This window comes from Scleropages formosus, chromosome 10 (assembly GCF_900964775.1).
Source record: "Scleropages formosus chromosome 10, fSclFor1.1, whole genome shotgun sequence".
Lineage (NCBI taxonomy): Eukaryota > Metazoa > Chordata > Actinopteri > Osteoglossiformes > Osteoglossidae > Scleropages > Scleropages formosus.
In genome coordinates, this window is record NC_041815.1 from 9,182,852 (window position 1) to 9,201,522 (window position 18,671).

The following is an 18,671-nucleotide window of genomic DNA, read 5'->3' on the forward strand; positions in this document are numbered from 1 at the left end:
CCCACATACTTATCAGTGCCATCAAATGTTAGCAACAGTACGCAGCGGACAGGCTGGTTTGAACCCTGGGGACTAGAGCGGCCAGGCCGCTAACCACACCCCAAACCCCGTTACACACATGCCACATACAGATACGGTCAGTTCCTTCTATCCGACCGTTTCACCGTCCGAAATATTCCTTTCTCAGTAGATCGGCATGACCAGTAGGGGGCGCGAGCAGCCCACGCACAAAGTGGAAGCGGCCGCGCGGAAACCCCTCTGTGTACGTGGGGGCGCTGGTATCTCCCCCCCTCCCGGCGGACATCCCAGGTGCTCATCGCGGTGCCACCGTCCCCTTCCCCCTTCTCTGGTTATGGGACAGTTCTTGGTGTGTGTATTGTGTGTGTGAGGTGTTTAGAACCCTGAGTGATGTGTCTGATAATGTATCAATATATACTCACCTGTCCTAAATAGTTCAGCTAATGTTATTCCCGTTAACATTTATCCAATGAGACTTATAGTGCAAATCAACTTTACGGTTATTTACCAATTTATACAGTAGAGTAGGGTGTATTCTTACTGCATTAGATGACGGATAGTACAGAGATAATCAAGCTCAGTGCAGCTGGTGCGGGATTTGAACCAGCAACCTACTGTATGTGTGTGTGTGTGTGTGTGTGTGTGTGTGTGTGTGTGTGTGTGTGGTATCACACAGTACATAATAATACTAATATACAGAGTAGCATTTCGTGGTATTTCTGTTTGAACAGGTACGATATGAACGAGGAGAAATGGGATGGGAACAATCTGGTATCTTCATCCAAGACGAAGCACTAGAGAACACAAACTCTTACCAGTGGCACAATGTTCCACAATACGAGCAGAACGGTGCCGGCGCGCTGGCGCGGATCACGCCTCTATTTGATACACATCATGCGGTAAGGCGCTGTGCGGTGTGCTTCTCCAGGGCCCGAGCGAGCGCGTGACCCGGGTCCCCAAACAAGGCCACTCCGCTGCCGGTACTGTGATGATGATGGAGCCTGCCGACACATACTAACCCCCGCCCCCCACCCCCAGGCACACACTCCTCCTCCTCTTGCCCCTCTCTCACTCTCTCCTCCCCTTGATGTGTGTCAGTCGGGGCTGAAGGCGAGCCGCGCGCCGGTGTCAGTGCCTCTGTGAGCGGAGGGGGGAGACTGACCGCCGCTTCCGGTCACCGCTCACTGTACGTGTACTGTAGCCAAGCACGACACTGAGAGCACGAGCCCCAAACTCGCTGCGGGGAAAATAAAACGCGCGCGTGAAGGAAGTGGTGGCACGCGTCCGCGCCGAAGGGACAGCGGGCAGGACCGACACTCTGGTCTCCCAGAGCTCAGGGACACGAGGACGGGAAGAGAGCCAAACGCAACCGTTCAAAGTTTTGTATTAGTGGATGTTTGTTTGTGTGTGTGTGTGAATCCCCCCCATCATCACCACTCCACCTGAGGATGCGCGGTACGGCGCTTGGAAGGCGGCACGGGTAGCGCGCGGGATCGCGCACGAGCTCAGGACTTGGTGACAGATTGGTGGATCCGCGTGCGCTCCTATCGCGCCCCTGCGATGAGCCCGCCTCGCACCCGGACCCACGCGCCAGCTGCTCTCCGTCAGTAGGACCTACAGCGCGTTTAAGAGTGAGGAGGAGGAGGAGGAGGAGGAGGAAGAAGAAGAGAAGGAGGAGGAGAAGGTGTCCCGCTCGCCTCGGTTCCCGACTGGCTCTGTGCGGCTCTGTGTCTCTCTGCTCCGTGTCGGGTGCGAGGCGAAGCAGCAGGCGGGTGTGTGCGCGCGCTCCGCGGTGGATGTGGACTATGTGAGGATGTCTCCGCTCGGGCTCCTCTGTCTCTCCGGACTGCTGCTCCTTCGCGCCAGCGGTGAGTTCACTTTAGCTGCCTCGTGGCTCCAGTTTTCTTAAGACACGGTTACACACCCCCGGCGCGCAGGACTCCAATGCGGGAGGAGGGTTGCGCGCTGACCAGGCAGGACAGAGTGGTGGAGCGCTCGGGCTCTTTTACTTTGTTCGCGAGTGTTTTGTGTGTGTTTGTGCTCTTTTTGGGCTGTTACTGCTGTGTGTTCGGAGCCGCACTCTACACTAGTGTGGCTGAGGGACATTCATGCTGAGTGTAAAACCATGTTTCTGGCTCTTGGTGAAAGTTTCTGTAGTTGAACGCCTGTGACACACGGTGCAAGTGTGAGTGTTGCACTGCGGAGCGCACAGTCAGGGTGTGTGTCACGCAGAGGGGTGACGCACGCACGGGGCTCTTCGGACCCACAAACCCCAGTGTGTGTCACCGTGCTGCCGATGCGAACACCCGCTGTCTCGGTGACCGCGGGAAGCGCCGCTGTGTGTGTGCCCACGCGACCCTCCCTGTGCGCCGCACGCGCCCCTCGCGCGCCTCCCTCGCTCTCGTCTCGCTCGCTCTCCGTGCAGGATTCCGCGACGCGGGGCTCAAGCCGCCACGGGGCCACATGTCACAAATAATAATAATAATAATAATAATAATGGCTATTATTATAGTAATAATAATTATAATAGTGTAATAATATGATATAGTATAATATCTATAATAATAATAACTATTAGTTGTATATTATTACATACTATATCATACTTTTATACTATATTACCACTATTATTACTATAATAAAAAACATTATTCTTATTATTATTATTATTTCCATTTTTATTCTTATTATTATTATTTCCATTGTCATTATTATTATTATTGTTAATAATAATAATAATAATAATAATAATAATAATAATAATAAAAGTGCTCGTGCTCTATCGGACTTACTGGTGTTATGTAAATACATGGCAGCGCACCGGAGCACGGACGGAGGACTGAGGACTTCACTGGCCGGGAGAATCAACAAGCGCGGATCATCTCTTCCACGGATGCGTTGAAACATTATGAATGAACTGAATAAATTAAATTAAATTAATATCCATCGAGCCGTCCGGGCGCAGAGGATCACTGTGTCGGCTTATAGACAAAGAAGACGCCATATGAGGGAATTTAAATTTTTGTCCCAGTTAGAACGCCGTTACTACGTCTCCTCATTAGCGCTAATGAATTGATCGTTCCAGTGTGCGAATGGTCTGTTGCGCTGAGCTCGCTCCTCTGCCAGCTGCACATGTCTGTAGATAACAGCGAGCACACTACACACTGGTGCCTTTGTTCACAGACCTGAGAGGTGTTGCGCACAGGTGTTCCTCACAGAGGAGCCGCTGTGCTACCTGGACTGTGAATGCTTGGACTGCATGGAGAGCGTACTCACACTGGCATGTGGTCAGATATTTGTTCACTTGTAGGTCTCTGCTGGAGTTTGACTGCACCCATACTGCTTCCAAACCCCTGACACCCTGGGAGAAGAGTCCAGCAGCAGCTCAGTATTAGTGACTTTCTGTGGCCTCGCGACTGGATTGTGTTGGGCTCCTTGGCTGTGCTGCCAGTGCTGTCAGTGTGCTTTTCGCTCCTCTCATTGTTACCGCGCTTCCTCCAGTGTCCCTCTTTGTGCTCCGGAGTACACCTCTACTTCTCAGCACATAACCCAAGTACTGTAAATCACCGCAATGCGTGCACGTCTATTACAAAGCGACAACAGATAATTGCCTTTTTTCATACCCGTTCGCTTCAAACGGACATTAATAACATTTACTGTTTGAATATATGTGATAGGCAAATAGTGCGCAGAAGGTAAGAACTGAAGGCACACATGTGAGATCCTGGGGCCTCAGACCTGAGTGATGCGAAGCAGTGTGCTTGAAAATACACTCTTTGTGTCTGAGTAGAAGACTGCATGCGAGTACAGAAGAGAGGGGAAGGTACACAATGGAGCGCTTGGAACGTCCTGCATCAACCTACAGCAGAAATCTCCTTCAATAAATTACACTGGACTCTTTTTTCACTTTAACACTACTATTATGCTTTATGTGACTAGCTAATTAACACTAATTTGCATGTATTGCAGTGTGTGGTAATTGTATGTGATGTTGTAAAATTTAATTAATTAAGGTATTACAGTAGATCTTTTGTGATGTGGTTCTGTTACAGAATTCATAATTGTTGAGCAGTGCTTGAAAGGGCGTTTTACATAGTCGACTTGCATTATTAACTAAAGGCTATGATTTATTTCAGTCCTTTGCCTGATATTTTTGTAAATGGAATTGCACTTGTAACCGGAATAGTAAATGTAGCTCGTTAACTTGTGCTGATGTGGTCTTTCTAGTTATGGCTAACAATTAACCAGGAATAAATCAACAGAGTGAACTGTTTCTGTGCTTAAGGGGCTGCCTAAGGTAGGGGAGAGCCACTGTTGCTGTATTCTTGAGTAGTAGAATTAAACAATAACTTACTATGATAAGAGCATATGGTAAAAGTAAAATGATGTAAAGCTCATATCTTTGACAAGCCACAGTGCCATGGGTTCAATGTGATGCTGCCCGTTTGCTCGTCCTGGCTACTGCACGGGGTTCCTCACAGTGTGCCCTTACCGTGCGGCGTGGAGCAGTTGTGAGTGCCCAGCCCTGTGACGGGAGTGCTGCTAGACACAGGCACAAGGCCAAGGATACAGCGACCCCTCTAGTTAGATTTTGGTAGTACATACAGAGTCATCTTTGTTCTCGACCAGACACAATTATGCAAATGAAACTGTACAGTAATTAATAAATTACTGGTTGTAGGCAAGGTTTAAAAATATAACCATTGTTTCCTTAATACCCCAGGAGTGTTACAACTTTGAATCTCAGTGGGAGAAATTTTAGTTCTTGAGCTCACAATGGAAAGTTCCTCCCAGTGATATGTGTGTGTATGTATATATATATATATGTGTGTGTATGTATGTATTTTTAGGTATGTACAAAAAGCTGGAGTTTATGTTATATTAATTTTTGTAAATATAGTAGCTGTACTAATGAATCATCTTCATCAGAGACTGAGATGCAGCACCTATTGCAAACACAGTGCTTTTTCGCTCTTGCATAGTGCAGTGCCTCTGCTGTGTCCGCACTGAAGATGTCCACATGACCCGCATTGAAAATGAGCAATGCAACGCAACCCCCCAGCCTATGCGGTTTTCACGCAAACTTGAAACAGCCATTTAGCCTCTATAGGCCCCCCGCCACACCTTGGGCATTAATTTAAATACCACAAGGCTGTTGTTAAAACAAGTATCTTAATCGCGCGTGCCTTAGCTTCCCTAGCTTCATAAATCATACTTCTTCAGAGCTGTCAGGGAGCGATTAAGACTCTTAACCTGACCCCAGTACCCTGTTCACCTGCCCTACAGAGGGGCTATTAACACCGGTGGGGAAGTGAAAAACAAACTAGTCTGACAAAGAAGAATTTCAGGCAACCAAGAGCATGCATTTGCATTTGAAAATGCCCGGCCTTGTGAATCACATACCTTTGCATTAGAAATGTAAACACTCAGACAAAGATGTGACTCTCTGTGCTTTTGACTGGCCCGTGGAACGGTTGTCGAGACATTAGACAGGAGCGGGCAAGTGCCTCGCCCAGCCCCGCTTCCAGCGCCTGCTTTTGTTTGCAGTCTTCGAGTTTCCTCACAACTCGTTTTCAGCCCGTTCTGCAGCCTCTTTTGAGAGCTGGCCATTATTCTTCCTTATGCTGAGACATGCAGCGCTCTCCTCTCTCTCCCACCCTGTGGCCTTGCCTTTTCCTGCGGCCCCGGTCCGGCCCACCAGTTGCTAAGTGAGGACGGATGGCATGGCAGCGGGGACAGAAGCCGAGGGGACTCTTCAAGCCATGACGCTCCCCCCCCCCCCCCCCCCCAAATCTTTCCTCTGCTACTTTTACCAAAACCACCCCAGCTGCCTTTAAGAGGTACTCCGTGAGCCCTTGGGGAAGGAGGAGCCACCTTTAAGAGTCCACTTAGGGAGACAAAAAAGTCTGGAGTTGTGTTCACCGGGTCACATTAGCAACAAAGCCTCAATGGCTGAATGGCGTCAGTCAGCAGCTCTTAGAGCTCAGTGATTAATACCGCCTGGTGTGGAGAGAGAGGTGAGAGCGAACGGCCCTGGAGGGGGACACATTCAGGAAAAGATTACCAGAAGAGAAAAAGAGGGAGCAAAAGAGAAAAGTGGCGTTTTCCTTCTGGTCGCTAAAGGAGGGGAATTAGAATTAGGGCCAGGATGTGGGGAGAGTAATGAATAAGGCAGCGAAAACGATGAGGAGGAAAGAGGCTGCTGGCCATGGGATAAGGCCTCAGACCTCATCGCTGTGCTGCCAGGGACCACTATGAGTCTGTCCTCTGCTGCCAGGAGCCTGTTCTGGGTGTGTCCTCTGTTTTGCACAGGCCTTCTGTGGGCATGGCACCAGTTGTGCAAGAGCTGAAACGGTTTTTCCCGTAGTGTCCTGCCGAAATAAGGGAAGATCGGAGGGTTCCTTGTGTGTTCAGCGTGAGTGTGTGGTGGTCGTGCAAACAGCTCTCCTGTCGTCTGTGCGCGTGTTAATGTTTCTCTTTGCGTCTGTGCAGTGCTCATAACTGACAGGATGAACAGAGCTGCTAACGTTCGGCGCAGGTCTGGACGTTGGATGAGGCTTTGCTCCAGCAGCTGAATTTCAAGTTAGGTGCGATTAAAAAACATATGTGAGTGATGAGGCAGACTAAGGTCATTCTGTCTTGCTCAAATTTGATTGTTCTGCTTGAGCTGGCAGCGCTCAAGCTCCGCTGCTGTAATCGCAGTTCATTTGGAGGATTACGCTCGCTGTAATGGCGAGCTCTGTGCAGAAATCACTTGGCGGCCTGGCCACTTTACCTGTGCGTTTCATCGCTGTCAGGGAGGTCACTCTCTGTGCAGGCTGGCTGCTGGCTGGAGCGCACACTTTCTTGGCGCTCTACATGAGCAGCTTTCCTTTTTCAGCTAAGGAAGTGAGAAAGAGACAGCATGAAAGGGAGACGTGGTGAGCGGTGCCAAGCGATAGGGGGTGTTTGTGTAAGAAAGTTAAAGGCAATTGGATTACTGACTGAGATTATAACGGCCTTTGATGGCTGCTGCCTTGATCATAAGGCTGTCCTCTTGGACCTTGTGGAAGCCCGTTGACATGTTCCACCTTGAACCTGGACAACTCAGGGAAAGACTTTACGACTGAAACATTCCGGCCCCCACCCTGTAGTCACTTTACACCTGGCACAGCCCTGCTCCCAGCTGTTGGATCACTGTACAGTCACCGTGACCCAGCTGTGCCATGCGTACCAGTTTACACCAGGCACAGTCTTGCTCCAACCCTGTAGTCACTTTAGAGCTGGCATGACCCTGCCCCCCAGATGGATCACTTTACACTCAACACGGCCCCAATCCCACTCTGTAGATCACTTTGCCCTCAGAATAGCCCCACCCCCACTGTGTAGATCAACTTACTACTTACTTCTGGTACTGGTTGCCCCCATCCTGTGGATCGTGCCCCTTCCCTTTAGATCATATTACACACATCGCTGCCTCGTGCATGCAGATTGCTTTACACCCCTCATGGTGCGCCTCCTTCCCGCCGTACTCCTTGTGATCATTTTATCCCAACACAGAGGACCACCCTCCTCCTGCCACTTGTAGGCACGCAGCCAGGGACCACAGTACACCACCGGGTTGTCAAATGAAAACCTGAGGGATGGTCGCGAGTGCCTGATTGCGTGGGTTAAATCTCATGAAGCCACTTATATCTTTTTGCTCCAGCTACAGCATTTTTCTCTTTCTCTTCCTGTCTCGCTTTGTAAACTCCCGAATTCTCTGGAACGATCAAGGAAAATGTCATCTGCGATAGATAGGGAGGGCTGTTGTATGCTGTGGAATGGAACGGAGATAATAGATCTTTCACACACCCCTGTTTTGCCCACCCTTCGGTGCTCACCAGCAGACGCACTCTTGACATTTACAGTTTCGTGGAAAATGCTAACTGCTGATTGGATTGCCTCTAGCAGTGACGGAGGAGCAGGAATGACGGATGCAGGAATTCCAGAGCTGAGTTGTGATTGGCGAGGCGACTTCTTTTTTGTTTTCTCTCAGTTTCACTTGGCGGCATCTAAGCCTCTCATCTTCTGTCCAGCGCAAGACTGGGATCTCTCCATCGTTAGCATCCCATAATCCTTGTTGTGGTATGACATCACTGCAATCTGGAGAATAAGCGAGACGGGGATAAGCAAGGCATACGAGGCGATGAGCTGGAGTAGTCAGGGCAGCTAGTAGCATTGTGGTTAGTGTTGCTATCTTTGGGTCTGAAGGTCTCAGGTTCAATCTCCACCTGTAGTGCCTTTAAGCAAGGTACTTACCCTAAATTGTTCTGGTACAAAAGATTATCCACCTGGGCAAGTAATTGTAAGCTTATAATTGTAACCTTGACTTTGTGAGTCACTCTGGAGGAAAGCATCAGCTAAATGCAAAGATAGGAAGGAGAACTGAATAACACACACACACATTTTCAGAACCACTTGTCCCATACGGGGTTGCGGGGAACCGGAGCCAACCCGGTAACACAGGGCGTAAGGCCGGAGGGGGAGGGGACACACCCAGGACGGGACGCCAGTCCATTGCAAGGCACCCCAAGCAGGACTTGAACCCCAGACCCACCGAAGAGCAAGACTGTGGTCCAACCCACTGCGCCACCACACCCCCCTCCAACTGAAAAACATTTTCGTTTAATTCTCCTTGGTGATCTGAGGACTGTCTGTCAAAGGCAGAATTCAGATGGACCAGGTGAATGCCTCACTTTGGGGAAGACTGAGTCATAGAGCAAGAAACCACTAGTGAGCCTGTCTGTGATATCCCTGTTGGCTCCATGCCCTTATGCTTGCATATAACCCACTTGAATGAAAGGTGCTTTCACTTTTGAATAGCGTGATGTAAACAAGTCGTTCTGTTAAGGCTCAGTCCGTGTTTTCTACCACTAAATTTATTGTCTAAATTGGTTGGTTATGAGCAGGGGTTTTACTGCAGCCCAAAAGCCACCTTCACATGGTGCTTCTTCTGCACGTTTTGGATTGCTCGGAACACAGACCTGCGTCACTGTTGTAGTGTGGACTGGGATTCTTGCATACGGTAGCGCAGAGGAAAGAGATAGGCACTCATCAAAGGCAAAGTGAGGCAAGATAAACATGAAGACCAATCTGTACATTCTCGGAAATAAACCCAGAATCGATAATGTGGCTCTCACCTCCCTTTGGATGCCAGTCACGTTGTGGCTGTTTGGGATTTATGTTTTTTCTGGAAGTGACTCATGTAGCAATTTTTGTACCGTCTTCGCCCTCTCCTCCATCTTGGCACGTTTTGGAACAGGAATGACCAGGCATGGGTGCACAGAGCAATGCTTTGCAGTTTAGGCAGAGCCAACACTTTAAAAGACTTTTTTAAAAAGTGCTGGTGTACTTTTAAACTGGGTGGCATGTTGGCACAGCGAGTAGTGCTAGTGTCTCACAGTGCCAGGGTGGTATGAGAGAGTGTGGGTTTGATCCCTGCTCAGTCCATGTGGAGTTTGCATGTTCTCCCTGTGTCTGTGTGGGTTTACTCCTGCAGTCCAAAGATATGCTGTTCAGGTTCACTCCTAGTGTGCGAGTGACACAGAGGGAGTGTGTTCTGCTGATCTATGGATGAGTGACCCATTTTAAGTAGTGTATCTAGCACCTTGGTGAATAAGGTTTGGGGGCTGATAACTACATAGAGTTCACTGGAAGCTGCTTTAGAGAGAAGTGTCTGCTAAGTAAATAAATGTGAATCTTAAGCCATTGAGGTAAAGAGCATGGATGTGTGATGGCCATGTGGACTCAAACAACTGATTTTGTGAGCCAGTGGATGTGGAGATCTGCAGCTGAACAGTCTGTGGCACTATAGATGATCAGCTTTTGTTCTTTCGGAGCATGAGAATGAAACGTAGTGAAGTCTGTGGATTCAGCCCTTTGTGACTCTTTAGCATTCGTGAAAAGGCAGGAAAGGTTTGCACTACCTTACTTTCCTAAGGACACGTCCATGACATTTTGCATCGAAGCTGGCTTGCTGAGTTGAACCATTATGGCACTACTAGGAACCTGAGGTCTTTTCAGTGCCCTGCAGATAAGTTTTGGTGCCCACCTGGATCACTGGGCATTTACGCATATCACAAACTTTAAGTTCTATTTCCAGCATTCCTGTGAGTGCAAAGGCACTTCAGAGTCCGTCTCACTCGCACACTCTTCGCTTCGGCCTTTCTGCCTCTCACCCTATGGCCTGTCTTACTCCGCTTGTATGATCGCAGCCTTTCCTTTAAGTCATGGTGCTGAAACAGGCAGTGCAAAAAACTGCAATTGCAGAGGCCCTTTTATTGTGTTTTGCCTTGGCTGATTGATGATAAAAGTGATGTTTGAAGCACACCACTTCTGTGTCTGTGGTGACTTGTATTACTTCTCCTACCACGAAATCCAGACATCTTCACTCCTGGCTCAGAAAGGGTGCTGATTGCAACCTGGCCGGGGCCACGCGGTCCACTTCCGCTGTCAGCTCAAGGATTTCCACTGGATTTCCTGCTGGCCGGCAGGTTTTGTCGTGTTGCCTTGAAGCGCTGTTGGTGTGTATCTCCAATGCGAGGTGGGCCTTAGCACAGCTCCTCCAATTATCCACTCATCTCTCAACACTGTGTATCAGAGCCACCTGAAGGATTGTTTTTTCTCCACCGCCCTCATTTCTAAAGCAATAAAGCGCCTATTTATTTTTCTCTATTCAATTTGCCTACCTCCTCAGCAGTGCAGGTTGAAAGTAAAGAGATTACAATGCTTGAGGGAGAATCAATTGGTCCTATTCATTTCATTCCTCCACTTTTGTAGAGGCTGTTTGGAGCAGCTGACACTTGAGTGGAGAACTAACTAAAAACAGAGCCACTCACTACATGCTCCCCCAAAGCATGCACCCAGACAGGATGAACACGGAGCCACATGCCCATGCTGAGAACACACACACACACACACACGCACACACACACAAACACACAGGGTACTCCTGCACTTTGAGCCATATCCACACAAATGATACACATTTTGTGCAAGTCTGGTAAAGGACATGTATTCAAAGAGTCACAGTAGTGCAATCGCGCACTAACTGTTGTGTGTTTGTGCGCATGCAAACTGCAAGGCCTTTTGAATGCCAGGTTTCAGGGTGTTTCAGTAGGGGGCGGCAGGGCCGGAGGAAGCGTTTCCGTCACCAAACTCCGAGACCGACACCCTCATCTACGCGGCCGGACCCTCAGTGTGCTCAAAGGACCCCCCCCCCCCCCCCCCCCCCCCCACACTAGATGGACTTTATTTTTAAGCCAGCAGTTCCTGCTTTGCCCTGGCAGGTTGTGTCCTGAAGACAGAGATTGCATCGCATCCTGTTGATGGTACTTGATATGAGGAGGCGGGGTGAGGTGGAGGGAAGGAGGGTGGCAGCAAGGGAGAGAGACAGGACCAAGCTTACAGGAGCGAGATGGCTGTAGGATCTCACAGGACAGAGGAAGCCCCGTTATTTTAGCTACGCACACCAGTCCATTACAGTGGAACCCGATCGCCTCCGTGCCGCAGCGCTCACTGCACAGTGCCCTGTAATGTGCCAGCAGCTCACACGCTCGGTCTGAGTGCCTCGTATGGGTTTGCACCGTGCATATAATGCTTAAGCTCATCCGCTAGCTGCTGATGTGGAATGAAAGCCCACAAGTGTCATATATCGCAGACAGACTGTTTTAACTTCTTTGCCCTGCAGTCTTCGCTCGCTTCGTGACCACAAGCTCGTTTAAATAGAGGTCCGATGCTTTCCTTGTTTGTCGGCTCAATAGTCTCCAACCTCTGCTATAGCTTGGACTGCATTGTCTGCAATGGCTGCATTGCTTATTTTGCCTGCACTAACTGCACTCTGTGCCCTAGCTGCGCTGACTGCATGTAAACAGGATAAATCTTGCACAGGAGACATTAGAACCTGACATGGGTGCCTGGAGCCAGTAATGGCAATATCCCTTCTTCTCGCCAATCCTGCTGCACTTGTGTTTTTATAGCAAGCTGATGACATGACGAATGCCCTTCTGTCATCGAAACGAGAGTGAAGACATCCATCCTAAGAGGGAAACTCCTCCATCACACTTAGGTTACTGACAGATGCAAGCATGAACAGCCACACTCTGTGACGGGCAAGTGCTTGACACCATAGGACAAGTGAACAGAACACACACATGCAGACTGATGAAAGCAGTCACAGAAGCGTACACATAAATGTGTGCACACAAATGCACGCACTCACGTACACAAAACATGCTGAAATGCTTACAAGCACATTTCTCAAGACATCCTGACATAGAGCTGTTCACACATGGACATTGATGCAACCTGAGGATGGGCCTTGGCTTCTCAATGGAAATGCTAATTGCACATAATTAGTCCCTTGTTCTTGTCCGTCAGTGTGAATATTGAGTTGCTTGTTTCATGACAAAAGTGACTGCGAGCTGCTGCTTACTTACCTGTTTTCAAAGACACAAGGCTCGTTATATTGACGTCCTCTTCCGAAGCCAGTGAGCTGCACTCTGGGTGGCTCAGATTCCTTATACCTTCTGAAATGTGCCTTTTTTTCTGGGTTTTTCTATGTGCCTTTTCTTTCTTGAGAATCACATGCAGCCCGAGACAAGAAGAAAGAAATGCAACATTACGATTCTCAAATGTTCAAATCTTAAAGCGGATCATTGCCTCTGCGGAAGAGGGGGAGAGGAGGTTGCCCTGGGATACCTATGATCCACTCGCAGACAGGTCTGTCTGCACAATAACTGATAGCTCCAATGGGAGCAGTTGCCTGCATGTTGGAAAAAGCTGGTGTCGGGTATTGATTTGGACTCTGGGGTGGGATTTCTCTGGGGAGGTAATAAAAATAATTACAAGAAGATCATCAAAGCACCCACCTGCTGCTCAGCACATGAATAAATATGTGATGAAGACAGTAAACCCCTCAACTTGTGTGGTCAGCAACAGGGAGGATGAAGGAATAGCCAGAATTTACTTTTTGCTCCAATGTACAATGCAGACTTACACGCGTGTAATTCCAGAGGTGTTTGTGAGCTTGCCTTGGACAAGCAGAGGAAACATCAACACCCAGCTCTGTGGGCAGAACATGTGGCAACTGTGGATATGCTTGCGTGCTCTGCACATGTGCTGACATGTATGGATGTGAGGAGGGCAAAGGGTTCCAAAAAGCAAACTTTTGTATATTTCTGGCCAGGCTACACACTCTAATGTCACCTTGGTTTCAAGCCCCAGCCAGCAGGAGCTGATGAGTGTGTGGAGTCAGGCTCAGGCTGTTCAATGCAAGCCTTCAACAAAGTACAGCACAACAGCCTCTCCAGGGACGGTCCTCTGCGCTGCCATGGAATCCATCCTTCCTCCTCCGCTTGGCCCTATTAGTCATGTACTTTTATGTCGGGAAAGAGAGAGAGAAAGAAAGATGATGGGAATACAGCGAAACTCGAACCATAATGGCCGCCTAAGAAACATAATGGCTACCTATAAAACAATCCGTCCGCCCTCTTTGTGCCCCTTTTCCTATTTGTCATTTGAGGTTAGGCTAGAGAATAAAGCATTTTTCTCTCTCGCAGAATGCAGCAGCTGGGACCTTACGGAGCAGGCCAAGGGGATTCGAGTTCAACTGGGCTGCATCCAAGGCCATACATTTGTGCCCGTGTTTTCTGCTCGTCCTCGCAGACATCTAATCACAGTACAAACATTTGGATCTTGGGTAGCTGGGGGAAGGAAAACAGCCATCTGATTGGAGCGTGATCTGGAGGTGTAATGTGCACTGGCCTTGGCACCGAGAGAGTGCTTCATTACACAGCACCAGTGATCACATTAAGGGGGCAGTGGGAAGAGCATGTAGCATAAAGACACGTATCAGGATAAGGGAGGAGAAAAGAATAAAGACAGCGGTCAAGGTAAAGATGGACAGAGTGGTAAAGGTAGTGACAGCAGGGCACCTTTGGAGACCAGGGATAAGGTCAATGGCATGCTGACAGGCATGCACAATTGATCTTTGTCTTCCTTCTCAATCATGTTCAGGGCAAGAGCTAGGCTCCTTGGGTCCTGTGGCTTGAAGAGAGTGTTATCTATCTGTGCGCGCTGCGTATTTGTGTATTTCTTTGGGTTTGTCTGTGCGTGTGAGTATAAAGTCATGAGAGAAAGCTTTCAGAGAGAGAAAGCTTTCAAAGCCTGGTGCTTTAGAGTACCTTGCTGATTTTGGATAAACCTCTCAGTGCTGTGGAGTCACAGTCCTTCACTGTTCCTGTGCTGTGAATCCAACAACTCCAAAACACATGAAACACTTTGCTAGGAATACATTTGAGCTCTTCCTCTATCCATCTCACTGTAGCAGACGTGCATTTTCTCTCTGTACCACGTCTGAAACCTCTTGGATAAAGTCCAAAGCACCACCTCTGGATCTGAATGAGAGCAGTTCCACGACTAGCAACCCCTGTCTCCAGCTCCACCCGGTGGTCCACTACATAGACAGAAGACTCACGATCAGTCCTCTGTTAGGGAAATCACCTCTAGAAGGAATGAGAGCATATGGAGATCCTCAATGTTTAAATGATTAGAAGGCAATACACTGAAATACAAATTGGATTAAACAAAATTGGGCTGATATAGATTGAATTGTTGCGTGTGACACGTGTGCAGGAGCCCACCAAAGGGCAGTGGATTATGGGAGAAGCAGATGCTCTAGTGTGATGAGAATTAATGTTCATTTGACACTGCATCTGGGAATGGCCGGCTCTCACGGCACCGTCCCTTATCTCATCCCCCATTTATCTGTGTCATAATGTTAATTAGAACTTCATTCATTAACTCCCCTACAGCCAGAGTACAAACTTGTCCCTTTGCCCCAGAGCCGTTGGAGGGACTGGCTACTGGGCCAGGATTCGATTTATGCAGTTGAGAAGAGCCAAGAGCAAAGGGGCAAAGAGAGCAGACAGGGAAACAGTAAGCATCCAGGCCTTCCAGTGTGTCCTCTTTCTTCAGATCAGCACAAAGACAGCAGAGGTATTCCCATGGTGCACTGGGAATGCGCTTTGGCTATACGCTGTCCGCCCTCCACCCAGCTGCCCCTATGCTGGTTGGTTCACAAAGGCCTTACCCCCCACAGTGTTGATCAATGGAGGGCAAATAGAGGGAATTATGTGGACTGGTGTACTGCAGGTCAATACGGCACCACAGGGCCCCTGACCCTGTCTAGGTTGAAGGCTGGTGATAATAACCTAGTTTCATATCTTTAGGTCTTGCAGTGCTGAGCTGTGGATGTAGCACTCACTGATGTTTACATTTATTTCTTTAGCTGATGCTTTTCCCCAAAGGGACTTGCAATGTTCCGCTACTTGAATTTGTACAGCAGGGTAATTTTTACTGGAGCAATTCACACATAGTATCTTGCTGAAGAAGTACTACAGCAAGAGGTGGACGCTGATCCGGAGTATTTCAAGTAGAAGGTAGCTGCTCTCATCACTATGCCACCTGCTGGCCGATGGGTTTAATGAGATGAAAATCAGAGTAGCCAGTGAAATGCACATCGCTTCTTAAGTCAACAGTTCTGATTTTTCAAAAAGAGTTACATGAGCACTCGATCCACTCTGCACCACGCACTGCCTCCAAACCCCTTCACCACTCTTCTGCCAGGACACTGGCACTCCCACAAAGGGACTGCGCGCCGCTGAAGCGCCGTGTGCCTCGATGCCTCCCGCATCCCGGTTGCATTCATATCAACAGGTGTGTGTTAGAACGGAAGGCTGCTGCCTTACCGAGAGGCCCTGCCTGTGTGTCACTGCTCTGCATCCTTCACCGTTCGGTCCCCTCCTGAATAAATGCAAGGCTGCCAAGTCACTCATGCTTTGATTTGACATCTCTGGGCTGTTTAATAGTTTTGACCCATGTTGGTATAATGGCACGAGCGACCAGATGGAATGGAGGGGGAGGGTGGGATTGGGGGACTGAGAGGAGGGGGTGCGGTCTCGAAGCACTCTCTAGTGTGTAATAATTATACCCCTATTTGTTCGAACGTCACGCAGAATACAAATTGTCAGGGAGAAAAAGCCATCAAAACAGAGCGCAGTCAACATTATGTCGTGCTGTGGACAGCGCTTTAGGTGAAGGGCAGATTCCTGCGTGTGCCTCCCACTCACAGCCAGGCCTCAGCTACAGTACGCTCTGCAGGAGGGTTCCGGGACGAGCGGGCTAATGAGGCCTGTTTCACCTGTGTCCCGTCTCCTCTCTGCTTACCCCCTGTCAACTGTGAATGCTATTAGCCACAAACCCTGGCAGATTGTGTGTGTGCAGAGGAGAAGATTCCCATGTGTACACTGACAAAGCAAAGATACACCCACTCATTTGCTGCTGTTTTACATTGACTGATGGTGATAGGCACTACTATTATGTTTAGAAAAAAGAGTTTATAGAGTCACGGACGACTTTGGAAATAACAGCACATATGTGGTTTATATGAGACCTCTTCTCCCATGTTTGGTGGAGTTTCTGCAGTAACAGCAGTCAGAAGTGTTGCTTGCCTCAGGTATGGATGAGTGACTCATTGTCAGTAGTGTATCTAGCAGTGTAAATGACCTTGGGTGAATAAGGTGTGGGCTGATAATACTACACAGTGTTTGGAGAAATAAATAAATACTAAACGAATAAATGTAGCCTATTAAAATGTGCCCCTTCCGTGTTCCTTGTTCCTGCTCCACAGGATCCCGTCTGCGCCAGGAGGACTCCCCACCCCGCATCGTGGAGCACCCCTCTGACCTGATCGTTTCCAAGGGCGAGCCAGCCACCCTCAACTGTAAGGCGGAGGGGCGGCCCATGCCCACGGTGGAGTGGTACAAGGACGGCGAGCGCGTGGAAACGGACAAAGACGACCCGCGATCCCACCGCATGCTGCTGCCCAGCGGCTCGCTCTTCTTCCTGCGCATCGTCCATGGACGCCGGAGCAAGCCGGACGAGGGAAGCTACGTGTGCGTCGCCCGCAACTACCTGGGGGAGGCTGTGAGCCGCAATGCATCCCTGGAAGTTGCATGTGAGTCCCAATCTCAGGCTTCACATTCTCTTTTGGCTGTGAGTGATGTGCCCGTGCCTGGAACTTTCTCTAAATAGTCTAGATGTGCTCCATGGCCAGGGAGCTCTTAGTTGTGCTCCTCAGATGAAACGACTGCTCTCACGTCATGGACAGGTCTACGCTAAGCAAACCAGCAGCACCCAGTTTTGGGACGCTGTTTTACTCCTTCCACAGTTGGTACTGTGGTTATCGGAGCACACAGTTTGGGTTTCCCCGGTGTGGGAATGGACACACAAACTGATCATAAAGCCCATTCAATATTAAACCGAAAAAGAGCAATGGGTAATTGCGCTCAGTTGGGTTGTTTGTTGTGCCAAGCTTTTCAAATGCTTCATTGTTTCTTGAAAATCTCACTCTTTGCTCGTGGCATATGGAGAACAAGGGGAGGCTGAAGGGCCTTTTGCTGAGGTTGTAATATTGTCTTTTCCTAAATGACTGAAGGGATAGCTGATCAGTGGGGCTACATCTTAGCCCCAGCATCCTTGAGGTCATGTTTGCGCTGGAGTGAAAGAAGAGAAAATGTCAGGAGTAATGAAAGAGGCTTGGCACTGAAGCGACAGGTGCAGATGAAACAGATAGAAGACATTCAACGGTGCACCCCAGGGGGCGGGGGGGACCGCAGAGTGCCTGCAGGCCACTCCTGACCCCGGGATCTTCTTACCTTTGAAGCCGAGCCGTCGGGGTCACAAGGTTGACCTGTCTGTGAGTTTGCTCACCCCTGGCAGACCGACACAAGACTACAGGATGTTGGACTAAGTTCACCCAAGTTCACCCAAAGGAAGGTGCTAGGTCTCTCTGAGCTAGTCAGTTAGTGGTCACAGCACTTTGTAAGAATAGATATGGTACTTTACAGTGCTTGCTGTTAACAGTTTTTTCCTAATAGTCACAGTACATACCTATTTGGTACACATGAGTACTAGATTCTCGCCCTGAACATGCCCTTCTTGTGACACTGCAAGGCCATTATGATCCTCACAGATCCTGAAAGTCTGGCTCAGTGTTTGGTAACTTTGAGGCTCTGTGTTTGCTATGTTTGTTACCCTACCAGCGTCACCGTGCTTCTGAACCGGCATATGTGGTGAATCCACCGGACCCAGCACTGAAACTGAACTGCTATTACCCGAGGGTATGAATCACACAACTGGCACTCCTTGTGGTTACCATGTCTGTCCTTGGAGTTACCCCATGTCCCCCAACCCTGCTGCACCTCAGCAAGGGCTTGCAGTGGCATAGCAGTCGCCTTTAGTGGATTAATACACTTTGCATTATTGCAAAAATGCAAGCAGACCATCTCAATGCAAAATAAGGATAATTAGGCAAAATCTCTTTTACTTATTCTGTTTCTGTGAACTTCAAGCCCCCTATAGGGGTCTAAGAGTTTGTGTGTATTGGGGGGTTGGCTGTGAGCCTGTGGGGCCGTGGGGGTTGGCTGGGAGGGTTAGGATTTTCTTATGTAGCAAAAGCAGTTTTTTTTTTCTTTTTTGTTCTATTTTTTTTCTGTAGCAATTATGTGGATCAGAGCTGACGGTGGGGGTGCAGGGAGATTGTGGGGGGGCCAAGGGGGCCACGAGGGTGG

The 18,671-nt window shown here is 49.0% G+C and overlaps 1 protein-coding gene across 4 annotated transcripts in view; it reads left to right on the forward strand.

Moving 5' to 3' along the window:
* The window catches only part of robo2 (roundabout, axon guidance receptor, homolog 2 (Drosophila)), a 302,691-nt gene that overhangs the window by 124,920 nt on the left and 159,100 nt on the right, over positions 1–18,671 (forward strand). For 3 of the 4 annotated variants that reach the window (XM_018758789.2, XM_018758791.2, XM_018758792.2), the window contains exon 2: positions 16,730–17,056. In XM_018758789.2, coding sequence (XP_018614305.1) covers positions 16,730–17,056 — 327 coding nt within the window. Of the gene's footprint in view, positions 1–1,148; positions 1,887–16,729; positions 17,057–18,671 lie in introns of those variants that run through there. The other variant, XM_018758788.2, reaches the window with a different exon arrangement.